Genomic DNA, 20,097 nt, shown 5'->3' on the forward strand with positions numbered 1-20,097 from the left:
TCCTTAAGAACTTGATCTTTCCTGTCATTTACTTCAGTATTTTCTCGTTTTAAACTCCCAGGCTCATCTGTGTTTGGGTCAGTAATAATCCTCTCTGCTTTGATTACCACTGATTGATCAGTAAATTATTATAAAGTGTTTTGGAAATACAATACAACACTCCGTAAAAGCTACCCGTGTGCTCCATCCCTAAACTTCCTAATGTACCACTAATGAGTTTTGTGTAAGGAGAAAATGTTGATTAGTTTCTGTGATCTGTATCTAGCAAGTATGTCATGAGCATGAGATGTTAGGTTGTGTTTTGTTTAAGAAGCTCTTGAAAATTATGTCATGTTTTAAGTGGTATTTATTGTGCCAGATGTTTCCCATGTAATTGTGTGAACAATTTGGTTCGTGCCTTAGCCAGCAGTGTGTTCTTTATTCACTATGTAATTCTTTTTGCTCTTTATTTTCATTATCTATCTTCTATTCAAAGAAAAGTCAAAGTAATTACCAGCTGTTGCGTTATTAGAATATACTAAAAATTTTATCATCCCAAAAGGCTAGAATAATTGGAAGGAGAAGCAGGAGAAGAGGTTAATTAGAGAAATCTTATTAGAAATCAGTGGCTACTATTATTGTTTTACCTCTTCACCAATGTCACAGACTGTTAATGATGCAATCGGTTATGGTAAATTCAGGTAATTTCATATGTTTTATGAATGCATGAATAATACATAATAGATTTAGAATAACTCAAAACATTCCACAGTTCTTAAGCAGAAATTTTCTTAAATGTTTTATTTGAAAATACTTGTAACCTTAAACTTAGAATAAATTTTACTTATTTTCAGTGGATGTACTTCTTAGGATGTAAGGACTTGTTTTAGATTTCTAAATAAGATATTTTTTCCTCATTGTTTCTGTTTTCATTCTCAAAATTATTGAAGGTTTTTAGGCAGACAGTAGCCGCAATGATAAAATTATTTGGAGAGGGATTTATTTCCTTAAACATTCTTATAAGATTAATATCTTTATTCAGCAGATTTTGGTACAAAATAGTGTTAATAGGCTTTTTATAGGCTAATCGGGGATCATGACCACTATTTTATGCATTTCTGGGTGAAATTTTTTGTGTTCAAAAAAATGTTACTTCTTTCTTAAACAAAAAAAACTATTGACACAAAACTCATAACTCATTCCAAAATTGAGGACTTATTTTATTGTTAAGTAGTTGTTCAGGAATTACATACTGAATAATGTTCATTTTGTGCTTGAAAGCAATTATTAGTCAATATCTTTAAATATGTAATTTTCAGTAATATTTAATGTTTACTTTTAGGTTTTAAATTCTCTTTAAGATTATAGAATAAGTTAGATTTCAAATTAAGTTACTATGTTGCATTTATCTTTCTGTTTGCCAGGAGTGTGACCCAAATAAGGGAAGAGTCTTTTAATGATGTTATAGTGATAAATTGTTTTTGTGCTTTGGAATAATCCATCAGAAAGGAAAATCAAATAAACTGGTAATCATCCAGCAAGACAGTCTTTTTGTGTGTACTCCAGAAAACCTGAGCAAAGAGCTGACAGATGTGCAATGCTTTCTCAAATTTTTATCAACTACTGTTGAAAAGAGATGAAATTCTAGAATCAATACTTATGAAAGAGAACACCCAGAACATCTGTCTGGTATGACTCCATGCTACTTCGGTGAAACTAAATGTTCATGTTTTTTATTTTAGTGACATTGTATGCCTCCTGCATTCTCCTGGGAGTGTTCTTAAATAGCACCATACCTATATTTTTTGAGCTTTTTGTGGAAACTGTCTACCCTGTTCCAGAAGGAATTACTTGTGGAGTTGTCACTTTTTTAAGTAATATATTCATGGGAGTACTTTTATTTTTCCTCACATTTTATCATACAGGTAAGAAAACTTTTTTAATGTACTATCTAAATGTGTCATAAGTTTGTGGCACTGAAAATTTATATGGAGATTTAAATTGGAAATTTATATGGAGAATTCATACTAAGGCATATTACCTTATGTGTGCTTTCACTGCCAATAAAGGAAAATATCCTCAATTGTTTTTCTTGAAATACATTGTAGCCCTAGTGTACCCTTACCCCTAGACCCTAGAATTTCTGAATTAATTAACCTAGGCTGCGGCCCAGCTCATTAGGTGATTATAATATGCAGATTCTCACTGAGAACCACTGGTCTACTGCTTTTTAAAAACTATTTAGCATCTACTATCTTAACACAGGGTGTAAATTAATGTCAGGTTAAATATGGAGTTTAAAGCCTGAGGGATGAATAAGAGGAAGTCGCTCAGTGTAAGAAATGCTTTAAAATGTGGCACTCCAAGAGGCCAAATTGTTAATAAGAATCTTTCTGACAGGCTTGTAATTGAAATAATAACCATGCTTACTTTCGTAACTGGAAAAATCTTTTTCAAAACTTTCAAAGCCAGCAAACAGAATCATCTCTGGATTTGTGGATGACTTCTGTCAGAGCACTTTCACCTAACAACGAGTATAAGTAAACAGACTAGATTGTTTTATATCACTCAGCAGTGTAGGTACAGTAGGTTTTAACTTTGCTAAACCCTGTAAGAGTTGGGTTTATCATATGAGGGAAAAGGACATGGTTGAAATTAGAAGAGCTGTCCTTACTCTTCTCCCAGAAACACATGTTTCTACTAGGGAAAAATGCTATCACCAGAGAAAGGTCTTCTAAACAGAATTGTCTAACAATGATTACAACTCAATTTTAATTCATTTCAGTTTTGTCACAATTGAAACAAAGCAGCCTATTGCCTCTCTTTGGTAAAGCATCAAAGATGGCTGTGATGGGACACAATTACAAGAGGGACTTTATCGAACAAATGCGAAACATGGTAACCTAATTTTTTGTACCCTCAATTAACCTGAAACAATTAAAAAAAAAATGGCTATGTTGCCCTCTAGGATAACAGCCTAGACAGTTTTCCAGCCAGTTTTCTTAGCGTAGCTTTGCTAAGTGGTCAGTGCAGCCTAGCAAAGTATGTTTTTTCCTGTCAATCAGAAATAAGAGTGTTGTCCTCCTAGTATTTAAAAACAACAGTAGATGCCAGATAATGTTATCCCTTAATAAATCTTTTGCTTGTGGTCTCTAGTATATAACAAACACGTATTTATTGATCCATTTAAGGCAGGGAAGACACCAGTAACAGTTAACCACCACTATCCTGTCTTTCTACAGAAAAGCTCAGTGCATGTCTGGTCATTGCGCTTGGACAGTAGGGTATCTGTCATTCTCCTAGGTCTGGCTGCAGTTCTGATTTGTTCAACAGAGATTGGTGTCTGATGTGAATTAACTAGAACTGGCATTAGTCACTGCTCAGTCCTCTTGCAAATTCGTAGTGACCAGATAAAAGCAGATATTTTTATTTCTTTGACATAGACAGCAGAAGAAGCGCTTGGCATCATTTCTGCCCGTCTTTATCTCACTGATATAATCGAGTATTTATCTACCTGGGGGGAAAAGCTTCCCTCTTTTTGGTTGGTTTCTGATCACATACTCATATACATGTCTGTATATATGTTAAAGTTTCTACCTGAACTCTATGACTATTGTGAAAAAAACAAAACTTTAATAATTAATTTTAAACACAATTTTAATCCACCAAGATGATTTTTAGGGAAAAAATCTCATTAAATTTTGGCACTGTAGACAGTTTATGAGAAGATAAATCTGAAAGAGCCTCGGCCAGGGCACAGCTGGCACTCGCCAAATGTTTATTTTCTTCTAGTTAATTAGCTGATTGATATTAGGAATTTAAATATCTAGGGTTCTGTTTTTAAAGAAACGCTTTTATGTGTTTATTTGTGAGTGTGTAAATGAATACACACAAACATACCCCACATCTCTCCAAGGCCAGAGTTACTAGAACTATGAAATCTGTGTTGAAATTCTTTTCATATATGGTTAGTTGATCTTGCCCTAAAAGTACTGCAGCAGAGGTCCACATTCTTTATGGACTAAGATACGATAACGTTATATATAAATTGCAAATCTGAAAATTCTGTAAGGCTGTTTCCTAAAAATAACTTACAATTCTACAGCCTCGTACCCGAAACCTGTTAAATGGTAAATTAAATTCCCTTTCATTAAAACCAGTGTTCAAATGTCCTAATGCAGTAATTCTAAAACTCACCCAGAATTTAGTTGTATGTCAAAATCCAACTATTGTATGATAAGAATGCCTGGTTTTTAATCATCAGAAAGATCTGTGGTTTTTTAAGTCACTTCTCGAGGAAGCACCAAATTTGCTACGAGGTTCCCCATCCTCCCCAATGTGCTATCAGATCAGTGACTCACGCATCAGGTAATTTCTCAGGGCTGTACAGACTAACTCCAAAATGACCACATTAGAATGCCTTACCTAGGTCCCACTGGCGATCTGCTTGCAGATGAGGGGCACTGTCATTGAGGGTGAATGTTATTCACGCTCCTGTACTAATACCACTGGCTGATTTGGTGCCGACATCAGAGGATCTCCACCACCTGCTTTAGATCTGCTTTGAGTACCTGGAATCATGTCAGAATGATGTCTCCAAGTTTTTATGACTTAGATTTTTTCAAGGTTCCCTTCAAAAGAAAAGTTGTTACTTGTTTCTTAATATAAACATCTTTATAAATCTGTTGCTTCCTGTGTTTGCTTTGAGAATCTTAGCAAGTCAAGGTAGCACAGTGCTAATAATGTCATAAAAAATCAATTTGAGAATGCCATTATGTCCTTTATGTACTCTGAAAAGTATTATGTTTTACATTCTGAAGTTTTTATTATCTGTTATTTTTTTATTCTAGAAGCTTTGCAGCAGGTTTTGGTGAAAAGTATAACAATTTTTACCTCAGTTCAGGTTGTATCATTGCTCAAAAGATTCAAGGGTCCAGACGCAATGGTTCACAGTTCCCAGCACTTTGGAAGACTAAGAGGGGAGGATCACATGAGTCTAGGAGTTTGAAATCAGCCTGGGGGGCAACATATCGAGACCCTGTCTCTACAAAAACAAATTTTTAAATAGCCAGGCATGGTGATGTGCGCCTGTAGTCCCAGTTACTCAGGGAGCTGAGGCAGGAGCATCATTTGAACCCCAGCAGTTCAAGGCTACAGTGAGCTATGATCGTGCCACTGCACTCCAGCCTGGGCAACAGAGTGAGACCCTGTCTCGTAAAAAAAAAATAATAAAACAGGGAGGAGGAGCCTTGCTGAGGTGAGAGGCATTGAGTAATCATGGTTACCAGGAGAACAAAGAGTGGTTCCATGTGGACTAGTGAGGAGTAATTTTATATCTAAGAAGTAAAACGATAGAATGATGGTAAGATCTGGGCAATTTAATATGGAATAAAGGAAGCAGGACATCAACGTGGAGGATTGTGGCGTCAGCTGTCTGCTCACCTTGACTGAGAATGGAGATGATCTTGTTAAATTGCCATAAGAAAAAGAAGAAAGTTGGTTCTGGAGAGGTAGCTGGAAACAGACAAATACTCGGAGATGGTGGTAACTTAAAGTATGGTGTCACTGAAGAGCAAGATGAGGTAAAAAGTATAGTAGCACTTCAGGAGCAAAAAGATAAGAGGATAAGCAAAATCCCCATGTGTTCTGTCCCAACAGAGCATCACCATTTGGTGCAGAACCTACTTCAATGATTGAAATAGAGTCCCTGTCTAAACTGTAAATTGCCAAAAGAGTACTCCAACAGCTGTGCAGTGGATGGTAGAAAACAACAGGAGTATGGGTGGGGTGTGGAGCCCTGCCTTCAGGTGTGGATGGATATGCCTCCAGTAAAAGGGAAAGGGAAGGAATGTTAGAAAACCGCTCGCTGTAAAAGATAAAAAGGGTAAGAGTCCAAAAATTGCAATAGATCGTGATTCTTTTCATCTGTCATATGACATAAGGCTCCAAAAGGACAGCTGTTGACTTTGCTGCTGTTGAGCCAAATTAGATTTTTAAGCAAGCCGTTTTCTGCTTATTAAAGCACCTTAGCTGTGTTTTATGTGAATGACTTCAGCTGGAAAATGTAGAGGTTTTCCTGTCTCTGAACTTTTGCTTTCAGAAGAGGCAAATAATTTCAAAGAGGCAATTGATGCAACCAAGTGAATTTACGGCGAGTGGATTTGACTTTTCAGAGAAAGACATGCAGTAAAAACTAATCAACAAATTGTGACACTGAAGAGCAATTATGAAGCGCTTTTAGAAATTTCATCAGAACCCAGATAGAAGGAATAATTTTACAACTCTAATAATAACTCTGAAATAAAAGGTCTGTTTTGACAATATTTCACAAATTTCTCAGTTTAAGGAGAGCAAGGACAGGCTGATTACTGCTGCACGTGTGTTGCTCTAGCTCCCCATAAAACGCCATCTCTTAAGATTTAAAAAATGTCATTGTTGTAAACCATGTTGTCAAGTACCATACTTTCTTTTATCTATTGCTTAAAATTTGGCCTCACAGTCAAAGCGCTGTCTTTTAATACAAACAGTATACTATTGTCTAGTTTTTACTGCTTTTTTTTCTTATTTTTTTTACCACTTATTTTTGCCTAGTGAAATTATCAGAAATCCAGGTTATACAGTTAATATAAAAGCAGAAAATGCCTGGTGTGTCATTTCAAGGAAGGTCGATAAAGACAAGATCCCACAGGTCACAGCTTCAGTCCAAGTAAAGCACAGAAAACAGCTTTGCATAAAATTACCATTGACATATATGTCTTTGTTACATACTATAGAATAGCATGTCTGACTTTTAAAATGTAGTAATTGAGAGGTGGGGGAGGCTGCTTTTATAACCATATTATGGAAAAAAGGTATTGAGGACCGTTTCTTACTGGTTGTCTTTCTAATTTTCCATTTCTGAGCATAAATTGCTCTTTTAGCCATATGAATTATGGATTAAAGCAAAGCAGCAATGTGGAAATCTTTAGGATGCCTTTTGAAGATTAAGGTAGTATTAGCATTTTGTAGACGTACAGAGGGAAACTTTAAACCTACAGCAGTGACAAACCAAAAAAAAAGGCATTAGGAAACTTTTTTCCTTCTTTTGTTTGTTTGGGGTTTTTTAATTGAAAATGCCAAATGGGTATTAAACTAGAGAAGTTGTCCCTGTCACCTCTACCAGACTCTTTATGCCGAGGAGCTGTTCACTCCAAAGCCTGGGGATTGACTGACAGGCAGGATTGAGGTAGAGGATGGCTGAGCCACGCACAGCTCAAGGCTCCCTGGAGCTCGAGGAAGCAGGTAGAGGCGCCACAGTTGGATGGTGTGTGTTGGGAGCAAGTGGCCCGGGATTGTCCTCTTGGAGAGTCCTGAATTCATGAGAACATTTTTAAAGAAATGTATTCTTAATACATTAAATCACATAACAGAATTGCCTGTTTAGATGATTCCTCTAGATTTTCCAGTAATTGATTATAACCGTTCATGCTAGTAGGAAAAAACACTAGAAAGAAATAAGCCAAAGTATTCATGGTGGTCTCTCAGGGGGTAGAATTATGGTTGATTTTTTTAATGTGTTATTTTATTTCTCTGTGTATTCTCTAATCTGTTTTACAATGATTTCTATTTAACATTTTTGCTAAGAAATAAGCATTTCTATCCAAAACATATAAAAGTGTTATCTCAAAAGTCAGGTGATTTTCTTACTTGTCTTTTTCATCTATTAGGTATATCTAAACAGGGATAAGAGTAGATGGTAAAGAGAGCATTTAAAAAATAATTAACAAACTAACATTTAAAGGTGCTTTTTCTTTGAAATAATAGATTTATTTTGCAGCCAAAGTCAAGGTGGATTAAATTGATGAAAAGTTATTAACCATATTGATTAAAAAGCATTCCACATGGAAGCCCTCTAATATATTACACACATCACTTAGTTTCCAGATTGTCCGTGTTTATTGACAGCCAGTTTCTGGGCCTTCCAGGGTGCGTTTATTATAAGTGCTTTTAAATGCAGAGCAGATTCCTTCTGGCATACAGGTGGTGTTCTGCTAGTGCTGTATGAATGTTTAAAACTGCATGTTTTTGTCTTGCAGAGTTGTCTTGGTTCAACTGGTGCCTTCCCGGGTCATGTTTGCTCAGTCTCCTCCTCATTCTGTGCTTCAGGGAATCCTATGACAGACTCTATCTTGACGTGGTTGTCTCAGTTTAACAGCACAGACTTGGAGGAGTTAAAGGAGGCTGGAAGTCAATACTGCACACTGCACATTTGCTTGGAGTTGCACATCTAACGGGAAGAAAAGGAGAAGAAACTTCATTCAGAGGTTTTGTTAGGTTACAGATTACCACATTAATTTAATTACTACAAGGGAATGATTATAGGGGGCTTGAGTGGTGATAGGGGACTTTAAAACTCCACAAGTGGCATACTAGTGCCTGATTCTGGAGTTGGAAGGATGACGTCTTACCCTAAAGCATTAATCCCCTCCATGTTTCGTGCCAGTGCTAAACTACTGATTACTTGTAATTATGAAAAGAAAACAAGGGTGTCTTATCACAAGAAGATAACCCCTACCCTAAGTCACGTATCAAAATAGGAATAAATGCCACTAACTTCTAAAGAAGTTCAAATCCTGAATCAGATTTTAATTATAAAATAGCCAAGAGATATATTAATAATAGAAATTAGCCTTGTGTACACTACATTTTTTTCTAATAAAGCCATTTCCTATATGACTCCTTATCTTTGATCAGGTCAGAAGCCTTTGGCGATCTTTATTACGGTGAGCAAGTGCTTTCCAGTGACTGCAGAGCACAGGCACTGTGCCTCCCTCTCAGCTTATCTTTGTTTCTGTGAAATACAGTTTCACCTACTAGGCCCTTAAATAATGATATTAAGGGTGACTAAATGTTTAATATAGTTGCATTAATTGTTGTATGAAAAGTGTAATTTCATTAGGGTTTAGCTCTTTGTTAAAAGTAAAATGGCAAATCGCACAGAACATACAGTGTCTTCTGTTTACACACAGTGGCATGAGTTGTAAGGTCCAGAGCCCTTATTTACCAGGGTTAGATTTTGTTAAATGACCTTTGTGTGAAGTTAACAATTTATAACATTGAAACTTTCAAATCCGTTGATTGATTTCTAAGTTACATCCTTGAATTTAAATTTAGGTTGTAAAATACTCGATTGCACGTGGTGTCACTGTATGTGAGGGGGCAGCATTTTGCCAGTATCTGTTTTCTTTCTACAGATGATAGCTTTCTTAAAAATAGCAATTCCTTTTTGGATGGCTCTCAGACAGGTATTTCATTATGACATAAGATACGCTGCAGCGGGAGTATGATATCACCACTCTTCACATTTATATATTACAATTTCCTTCACACAGAAAAATCATTCTCCCCAAAAGCCACTATTACTTTACCTTTATTATTCTCAGCACCCTCCAGTCCCCCTCCTTTTTTCCTCCCTTGAAATTGTATCTTCATTGTCAGCTAATTATGTATTGTCTTTTTCTGGAGAGACAAAGAGCAGGCCAGCTGATGTTGGCCAAGGTGGCCAAGTACAGCTGAGGAAAGCTGGTCAGCACATATTTCTGCTCATCCCCGTGTGCGGGCACACCACCACCTACGGCACCCCGACTCCCAGGTGCTAGGCTATGCATTAACTCGCCTCCATTCTACAGAAGGATTCCAGTACTGCCTATGTCTTCTAAGACCCTAGGTTATGAAACTAGGAAAGTAGAAACCCCTCAAATGTGCATGTGTCTTAGTCATTTTCAAGTCGTCTTCCTTTATAATCACCCTGCTCACTCACCAGAAACAACTAAAGAAACTCAGTTAACTTGCTAAAGAGAATAAGAAAAACCTATAAAAGCTAGGCTTAGTTCCAGTTAACTCTTATCATTCTTCTTAAAGAAAAGTGAAATAAAAGGAAGGCATAACTCTTGAAGATGATTGAAACCAGCCACTAAAGGTATCTGTGCACGACTACTACCCCTTTCTGTTTAGGAAGAACATAGAAAAGAAAGGGAAGAATCATGAGGTATTTGGTTTTAGTTGGGACAATTGTGTTTTGAGATATTGCTGTATAAAATTCTACTATAAGAGTTCTGTTGTAGAACGTTTTAATCATGGTTAACCCTGCATTTTGTAAAAGAGACAGGGTCTTGCTATGTTGCCCAGGCTGGACCCCAACTCTCGGGTTCAAGTGATCCTCCTACTTCAACCTCCCAAGTAACTGGGGCTACAGGTACACAACACTGTGCCTGGCTTAATTCCACTTTTAACACAAAATAATACTTTAAAAGTAGCTCCTAAATGACTTTTTAAATTAGTTCCAAACATCCCAAATGGGAGTAATGAAAAATTCTTGCAGTGTGCTGGGCACCAATTCTTATTTTTAATAAAATACATAAGAAGCAATCCATTCCCCCTATTTCATTAGTATCCACTTACCCCTCCAGCAGATAATTGTTCTAATCACAAACTGCAGCCATTTTAAGCAATCAGAATTTCATATACCACACCTAATAGGAAGGGAACCAAAGGGCTTCGGGGTGGGGGGAAGATTACACATCACTTACTTGAATATTGCAAATGATATTTTCTTAATTTCTAGCATGCTTCAAAACAGACCAGCTGTCATCTTTGCATTTTATAAACAAATATTATAGAATCCAAATGAAATCTTATAGCTGAAATAAATCTTAACCCTTCACTATTCAAGCCTTCATTTTAGAATTTGTAGAAACAATCACAAGAGGTGAAGTACGTTGCCAAAGGTCACAATCCTAGCTAGTGGCAAAAGTGGAACAAGGACCCACATTTTCTGATTCTCAAACCATTTGTTTTCCTTATCTCACAGAATTACAGCTTAATTCAGACCATTTTGGGTATTCATGAATACTCTTCATATTCAAACATGATGGGGCTTAAGAGTAAGCTCCCGTTATTGAGTAGAGGAAGAACAGGGCTTAAATGGAGGTGATTATTTATTTTGTAAATAAAATTATTCTATTTCTTCATCACTATCCTGTAGATGCCCTGAAATCTCTTAATACTCAGCTTGCAGTGACATAATGTAAAAAAGATTCTGATGAATAATTCAGTTCTCATAAACCAAGTCAACAGCATTATTAATTGGTAAGAACATGTTGTAAGTTCCCCACGGCTTATCAATTAATACTTCACAGTTTATGGGAAGAAGCATTTTTTAATATAATCCATGGTGGAGGTATAGGAACAAGACAATTGCAGACACAAATGTATTTCACTAGAGGATGGAGCTAATAACAAGAGAGAATCAAACACAAATGTAATTTTGTATATTTAAGCATGTATGGCCTAAGGGCCAAGTTTATTCATAGATCATGTATTTGTGTTTAATTACTGAGATGTTTACCGCTTGTTTTGTGAAACCTTTCTAATGAGGGATCCAAGCTAAGGGATTTTAAATTGAAGAGATTAAATTCCCATCTACTTATCTTTTAATTAGATTTTTTTACTATTATTTTTACTAAAATTTAGGCATTCATCTTAACTATGTAAGTACAAGCTTCATTTTAGACTCAAGATTGAATTAAAAACAGCAAATTTGCTTTAAAGTTAAAAATCTCATTCAGTTTTACATTTGTCCCTGAAATAAGTACAGGAACTAATATGGTTATACCATATTATCAAGCAAATGCAAAAGCTGTGATAGGAAGAAAATGTCCTATTAAAAAAGAAATATAGAAAACTATGAGAATATTTGATCAGACCTATTTTATACATATTGGAAAAACATACAATTCTACTTTAATTTGTAATTATGTATTAGGGAACAAGATTTAAGTTATTTCTCTATAGTCCAACAGTTTGCTAGTCTGTGAGGCGATGCAAGCAGTGCTCAGAGGGAAAGAGTTGTGCCAAGTTGTGACACTGAGGGTGTCACCTCTGGCCGGAGGATGGGAGTGATACAGGCAGGCACATAGCCCTAAATCTTTCTGATTTTAATTTTTTCTTGGTCGGGACTAAAACAGCACCAGCTCCTTGTTTTGCTTTATGGTTTTCTGAGGCTCTGACTCATCCTTATTGCCTGGTAGCTTTCTAAATCCTTGGATGAATATGACTGCAGCTCCATACCCGAGACCCTCTGTTTCCTTGAACTGACCTCATCCCCTCGCTGGTCTTATTCCTAAGTAGTAAATAAGGTCATATGCCTAGACTTCCTTCTCCCCAACAGGACACCAGCACCATCAGAACATAAGTGAATTTAACAGTTCTTCTCACAGCTAAGCCTCATAAGTTAGAATATTTCCTTGAAATATGAATTTCAAAGGCCTCTAGCCAGTTTCTGTAGTTGGAAGTTTAGAATATGAGTTAGTCCTTAGAACCTGGTAGACCTCAAACAATAGCTTTCTATCTTAGCCCACTCTTAAAAAGAGACATCAAAAAGTTACCCCAGCTCCAGCTGTGCATTCAACAAAGGAGGACTAAAAAAATTTTACATAGCTGAAAAAATGAAACAAAGCATAGGATTAGCATAAAATTGATTTCAGTAACTTTGTGATAAAATGATAAAAACGTATCAAATCAACTTAGCTCTAAATATGCTTTCCAGACTTAGGACGCTGTAAGGCTTGGGACTCCAAAGGGGATACTGGAAAATCAACCCCAACTTCACAGTACTCTTCAGGTTCTTCTAAAGTATAAAGGAGGCTTCTGCATGCTTGAACAAAATGGCAAGGATAACTCAGAGATACTTTGAGTTTATCTTAATATTAGAAAGAAATACTTTGTCAGATTCCTGTTTACCCAGATGGAACATAGAATCAAAGAGGTTATCTGATTCAACTACATCATTTTACAGATAGGAAACACACATGTTTGAGTTTAAAAACATGTTGAATATAGGTTTTAGCAGGTCCCTCAGCTCCTCGACCAGCATTCTCTCTATGGATGATCAATATGTTACCCAAAGTAAATATTTTTTTCATTTATATTTTAGCGTTTTGAAAATTATATAAGAAATTCATGAATATGGTACCCATTAAAAAATAGTACATGAATATAAAGTGAAGTCTACCTCCACACAAACATGTCTAATCCATTCTCTCCAGAGGGAATCATGTATCCTTTTGGAAACTTACCTATGCATTTACATATATATGTGTAAAAGCTTGGGAATTTAAAAATGAGTCATCTGAGGGACTGTTTCTTGGACTGTGTTGGCATAAACTTTATGAGCAGAAGCAGGAGTTTCTGAGATGGTTATTTCCCTGCCAGATGAGTCTTATCAAATGTAGCACACTGTGGTTACATAGACATTTCGCAGACCTGGTTATGTACCATCAAGCTCCATCATCCTCTGGCATTTCAAAGTGAGTTCTAGTGTGCACTATTCTGTTTTCTTAACAGTATCTATTTTTAGACCCATCAACTAAGCTCCCCATGCTATGAGAGAAGAAAGTGAATGGCCCACCCCCAAAATCCAAATAGATCCTCTTAACAGGGCTTTCCTGGACCCCTCATCTCTGCAGAGGCACACAATATTATAGAAAACAAAAAGTCAACAGAATAAGCTTGTGGCAATTCTAATTTTTACAAAATAATAGCTAATGGAGATTCCTAGTAATCCTTAATATTTTTCTGCTTCCTTTGTTGGCCTAACTTTCAAGCTGCCAGTATCACTGATGGACTGTAGCGGGGCAGGGACTTAGCTTCTTTCCGGTCCTGTTGCCCACCCATGACCTTTCTGGTCATGTCTTCTTATTTCTGACCATGCTTAGAAGCAGACTGTGAAACCCAGGTTTCCTGAGTTGCCAGCACAAGAGAAGAGCTGGCCAGGCGGTTTCACTGTAGGCTGGACTGGAGAGGACATGGAGAAAGAGCACTGGCCCAGGAGCCCGAGGGCCTGGTTCCTCCCACGCCTGGTGACTTCAGCTGTTTGACTTTGAGCAAGTTACTTTATGTCTTATGTATCCACATCTCTAAAGTGAGGGAGTGAAAAAAGAAACCATTCCTGGGTTTCTACCAGAAATTCCAGTTCCTTCTTAAGAATTATAATAGAAAATGACCGACATGCAGTCTGTAAAACGAATGCGTTTGCTGGCACTTTCCTGTTTGCCGTTGTGCAGTGGCCCTCTGATGAGCTCTGCATGTGAACTGTCACACTGCATACAGGTTCAACACGAAGAAATGGCTTTTTCAGCATCCGTGCTGCAGGTGCTGTTCATTTTCCCAAAGGACTTTGTATATGAAATGCAGAGTTTATTAAATTTATCAAATGCAATAAGAGAAGATCTGTCATCTGAGACAGCATTCTGAGAGCTGGGTCAGAGTACTGCATTTGCTCACCAGAACCAGATCAAACCAGACACCAGTTCTTTGGTTCATTTTGATTCATCATGAGGTTTGTACCTATAGAAATCAAACTGTCAGGTCAGACAGTAAAGCCAGTCTTAGATCTCTAGTTATGGCATCAAAGAATTGTAAGTCACTTTACAAGGATGTCCTCTCTGCATGGCTACATCCTTCCAGTAGACTGTGCAGAGTGAGAATATAGTCACCATCTCAAAGCAGTGATATACACACAGATGTTGGTAAACAAGGCTTCATTGTGACTATAACACAGGGATAAACGTTGTCAGAGGCTGGACAACTTTTATACCTGTGTTATAGTTACAATGACTCATACCTGTACTCCTAGCACTCTAAGAAGCTGAGGCTGGAGGGTTGCTTATTGCTTGGGCCAGGACTTCAAGACTAGCCGGAGCAAGAGTGTGACCCCATCTGTACAAAAAATAGAAAAATTAGCCAGGCATGGTGGCACACACCTGTAGTCCCATACTCCCAGCTACTCAAGAGGCTGAGGCAGGAGATATCACTTGAGCCCAGGAGTTTGAGGTTGCAGTGAGCTATGATGACACCACTGCACTCTAGCCCAGGCAATAGAGCAAGGAGTGGGGGGGGAAAAAGCTGTCTGAGAAATGAACCACAAGTGCAGCCTGGGAGTTAGGAGACCTGGGTATCTCTTCTTTAGCACAGCTACTGAGCCCCCTCTGTGCCTTGAACAAGTCACCTGTTCTGTCAGTTTTGGCTTCCCCACTTCTAAAATAAGAGTGGATAAAATAAGATGTCAGAGTAGATGTTACTTTCTGGTGAAAAGTTTTACAGTCTCTGATCTACACCTACTGGTCACATACAACAGAAAGTAGAAAACAGCCAGTGCTCCCAGTTCATACATTATCTTTTCGTATCAGTGAGGAACTTATACAAGCTCCTATTCATGATGTGTTGTAGGTGCCAGGCAATTACAGACACTCGGACTGTTATCAATCCTTTATTCTTTCATTCATGTGAGCTCTCATTCATTCTGTACGCAGGTGTATGTCTGTAAAAGAGAATCAGAAGAACAAAAGATGTTTCTGCCCTTCAGGGCCTTCTAGAAAGATTAAAAAACAAATACTATTCTGAACTAACAATTACCAAGAAATAACGACAGTTTCCTAAATACTTAATTATGCCTAGCAGGAGCCCACATATTTTTCTCGTGTCGTCATGAACTACAATTCATTCCAAGAAAAGGATATTCTTTTCTACTGACATTCCCATCATGGTGGGACTTGGATCTGTCTGGGGGCAGGGAATCAATTTTGGCATGAGGAATCCCAAACCCTACCATCATTCCATGGCTGTGGAATGGGTTGTTATTCCTCTGGAAAGTGGGAATGTTGTTGCCACCCCCAACTCCCCCTTAAGACAGAATTTATCAAATGCACACTAAGATGGACGTGCTCACAAGGCTTTGTCAGTTTCCTCTCTTTCCTTTCTAAAGGAAATTTAAATTTTAACAAAGAATAAAGACTAAATACCAAAAGGAGGTATTTCTCATGATAGGATTTGAGATATCAGCCAGCTGGGTAGAGAAGGGATACTTTGGGGGTTGGAGACTGAGAAGCGCCTCAGGTCTCCACTTGTGAGTAAACAAACCTAAGCTACTCTCAGTGCCTTGCTGGTGAAGTCCCAGCCTCCTAAGCCTTTGCAGAAACGCAGAGAATGCTAAAAACAGCAGGTTTTGGTTCCTGCCTATGATTTCATTTACGACCAATCCTCACAATTCCAAATGTACTTCCCTCCCCTACCAGATATGTGTTATTTTGGAGGCTTATGAAAATTAAGTATTAGGAAAAGTCTGCCTCTGTTCTACTAAATTGCATCCACAGGTCCCAAACAAAATCGGTTCTGTGGCCTGCACCCATAACTACCTATTTCTGTGAAGGTCTGTGACTCAGAGAGTACCTGGAAAAAGGCACAAGAGGTGACTGATTCCACCTTACCTGCTTGCTGCAGGGAGGACGGGGCCTGCTCTGGGTGTGCGTGTTACGGTGCTCAGTTCCTTCTTAGCCCTTCCTCGAATTCACTAATTGACTTCGTGCTGCTCTTCCTGATCAATAAGTTATTGCTGAGAAATTGTTTTAGTAAGTCACGTGTCTCCAGTAGAGCCGTCCCTGCCCTGCTTGCCCCACTGTCCTTTGGGCTTTGGGCCCAGGATCCTTGCTCCTTGTCCCAAAGAACCCCCACCCCAAGCCCTCTTCTCCTCTTTTCCTGATTGCACTTGACCTTTCCAGGGAGGTGGCGGGAGTGAAGGGGGAATCAATTGATATATTAACCCTAATATAAATATGTCACCCTTTTCTATTTCAGAGAAGCTCCTTCATATTTATATATACATAATATATGTATGTGTGTGTGATATATAGTTTGTTTGTTTTTTTTCCTAAGCTTAATAGAGACTGCCCAGTGGCAGGAAACTCCATGCTGCGTTCTGGTAGCTGTAATTGTTCTTCCATCTAATGGGGGAGAAGATTACTCTAATGAACCAGCTACTGATTCCCTTACCTATTCTCTCTTATTTTATCAATATTCCTTTATCAGAAAATTCTTTATTATCTAGATAGGTCCTGAAGTTTAGTTCACTTTTTACAAAAAAACTTTAATTTTTCTTAGAAAAATAGTCTTATCTTACAGCAGAGTGTGATCTTCCTCCTGCTTTATAATGCAGTCTGAACATAATGGAGCACTAAAATAGGCATGGATTCCATCACAGCCAATATTAAATGCTGGGAGATGCACATCATATAAAGGTTTTAAAAAAAAAAAAAATGCTTCCTGCTGGCCACTGAGCTAGGCACTGAGGATACAGAAACAAAAGAAACCATCTTGGCCTTCTGCTTTTCATTCCAAGGAGTCAATTCATAAAAGCGAATAATTCAAAGCCAGCAATACCCCTCAAAGGGCTGTGGAAGGCTTCGGAGCTCATCTCTACAGCTGTTTTCCTTCCTGTATGGGATCTTAACTCTCTTTGGAAAATATGTTTTAAATCCTGTTTTCTTAAGCTGTGGAGAATCCCTGCTGTCTCTAAACAATGTGTAAGTTATGTACGATCTTCAGAGAGGAAAATATGTCCCTGGACAGCCTTTGAAGGGAAAGGCAGAGAAATCTGTTTTGATGGCTTGAAAGTCAGTTTTTAGGGAAAGCTAATAAGCTTCCAAAGTTTTCAGATCTGCCAGCAGTGTTCATTCAGGCCTGGAATTAGGCCAAGAGAAGAGCTTTCCAGCAAAGGCAGCACAGGAACCCTGTAAGGAGATCTGTGAGACCATAGTAGGAGAACATTAAAGTATAAGCCAGGCCTGGGGACGTATTTGTTAATGTGTCTGCTGAGCCAAAGTGCAGGAGGAGTCTTGGAGGCTTGGAGTGATGGTGGAGGCAGGTTCTGGAAAGCAGAAGCCCCGAACTGGCTCATTGTCACTGAGTCATCTGGCCCAGCCTCCTGCCTTCTACGTGGGGCTTGCAGAGTGTCTGGCCAAATGGTGTTTCAACTCCCGTGGGGCGGGGATTCTACACCCTCCCTTTGTCATCTGTTCCAGAGCCTCTCTCCCTTACATTTTGCAAATTCTTCCTTTTAAAGAATAGAGGTGAGAGAGAGGGGTCAAGAAATAGTGCCAGAGGGGATAAGCAGAACAAACTAGAGCAAAGGACCCCAGAACAAAGGAATTGTAGAGTTGGAGGTGTGGAAACAGCCTCCACACTTCACACTTACTCCTCTTAAATATGAGCAGCTGACTGCAAGGCCTGTGGGACTCAAGAAGGTGGAACCAGCCATCTGGGGCCCCTGTCTGGCGTAATGGAGGTTCCTGTTCGGCTCCCAGAGAGCAGTGTGAATGTAGACACCCACCACCACCCCAGAGGAGCTGTGTTTCATTCAGAAGTCTTTAACTTTTACAATCCCCCCTCCCGAGGCCTATTGGATGATCGAAGGCCTGCCTTCAGTACCCACTTTGCTGTTTCATGCACTCTACCAGAGTTACTACTTTCCATGCCAATTCTTGGATACAAAAAAAAAAAATCTTACATAGTCTGAGGGGATTGAGATGCAAGTAAAGTTACTGTCTCTTACCCCATCCACACTTTTCCATCTGCCTCCATCCTCTGTCACACCCCTAAAAGCTAGGCAGAAAGCCTGTCCAACCAGAAATCCCTCTCCAAAGCCCAAGCACTTTATTGTTCTCCCTCTCTGTTTCCAAGCTGTGGTATACACGTATTGACCTAATTTAATGGCATGAGTTATCTGGTTTCATGGTCTGCACACATTACAGTCAGGGCAGGAGGCAAACTGTAGAGGTAGGGTTGGTGCAGAAGCCAGGGGCAGAGGCCTCTGCTGGTGAGGGGGAGCCCGCAGCACTGCACCCTGGGGCTCCTAGCACACCCCTTGAATTCCTCTGTCTCTTCCCTGGGCCTTGGGCCTTGAGTATGATTCCAATTCATCCCTCCCCCATTCCCTCTTTCCAGTCCCAGGCTACACTGACACTCCAGACTCCTTTTCAGTCTGTAGAACGATGTCCTTTTCTGTTTCGGATCTGAGTCCATCTTGGAATTTGTTTTTGGCTGAAATGGCCGCAGTTGAACCCTCTGCCAGAGGGAAATAGTACTCCAGCAGGCTGCTGTAGACATCCTGCCAGTGGAGATCGAGTAAGAGTGAGTCAAGACAAGACTGTCCCAGATGGCCTGACTTTAAAATAGCAACACCCAGATACGGGTTGTACACAGGTTCACTGAGGGCAGGTGCTCTCATGTGACACTCATGTGCCTGGATAAGCTTTCTTCTCCAGCACAATAGATGATGCAGATGGGAACGATGCAGGGGTCAGGGGAGCCTAAACCTGCTCACACTAAGACTTGATGCTGGGGCATGTGCACAGCTCTGTCGCCTGCAGGTCTATGCAACAGTCAGAGCAGAAATGTATGGTGAGCTCCCCTCTGAAGCGCATCACACCTATGAAGTGTTCTGTGCATTTTTAAATAATTCTTACCATGTAAAGATTGTATTACATTTTAATAAAATTCTTTTGCATTTTACTTTTGTAATATTTGGGATTTTATAGATTTTTATTTTATGGCCAAGTATACTTTTGTAAGGAAATGTTGAAGTCTTGAGTATTTTTATTCTTTTAAAAAACTATAGTTAATGTCAACTGTAAGCACTGATAAATATTATTCATGTGCAATTTTCCTTCTTTCTAATCCGGACTTTTTAAGAAACTGTGTTTTGGCATAGCGTTTTATTTGAAGTGCTGCTTCGTTTTACACATTGTGAATACTGAAGATTGTGAAAAATAAAGATGCATTTACAATCTCTGTGCTGTTACATTGTAGAAATGGTAATGTGCATTGCTTTGCCAAAGTGGTAATTAAATGTTTAATGGTTTAGAACTCCTAGTTCAGAATAGGGCTTCTAGTCATCGCTCACGGAGCATGAGCTTCCAAATAAGCCTCTGTTTCTTTGGAAAACTCACTTCAGCATGGCGATCTCCCGTTCTGTTAGGAAATACGGTTATGTTGACGTTATGGTGACTGTGCTTGTGGTTTTGCAATAAATGTGTATTGAAAGCACTTGTGATAACGTGGTCTGCATTTTGTTTTTAATCAAACTCCAAATGGCAGTAGAAGTGGAGCCAAAGCTCCCTGAGCGTTCGGGCAGCAAGATGTGGTGGGAAAAGCACAAGCTTGGAAACAGAGGAGGCTGGGCCAAATCTGCGCCTCCACAGCAAGCCCCGGGACTTAAGGATCCCTTTATCTCCTTTGGAGATCGGC

At 38.8% G+C, this 20,097-nt stretch overlaps 1 protein-coding gene across 1 annotated transcript in view; it reads left to right on the plus strand.

Annotated features, from left to right (window-relative positions):
* The window catches only part of SLC49A4 (solute carrier family 49 member 4), a 112,628-nt gene extending 92,732 nt beyond the window's left edge, over positions 1-19,896 (plus strand). Inside the window, exons 8-9 of the mRNA XM_053565240.1 lie at positions 1,722-1,904; positions 8,055-19,896. Coding sequence (XP_053421215.1) covers positions 1,722-1,904; positions 8,055-8,170 — 299 coding nt within the window. The 3' untranslated portion in view covers positions 8,171-19,896. The remainder of the gene's footprint in view (positions 1-1,721; positions 1,905-8,054) is intronic.
* Positions 19,897-20,097: the final 201 nt, after the last annotated feature.

Source organism: Nycticebus coucang, chromosome 16, assembly GCF_027406575.1.
Source record: "Nycticebus coucang isolate mNycCou1 chromosome 16, mNycCou1.pri, whole genome shotgun sequence".
NCBI classification, from domain to species: Eukaryota; Metazoa; Chordata; class Mammalia; order Primates; family Lorisidae; genus Nycticebus; species Nycticebus coucang.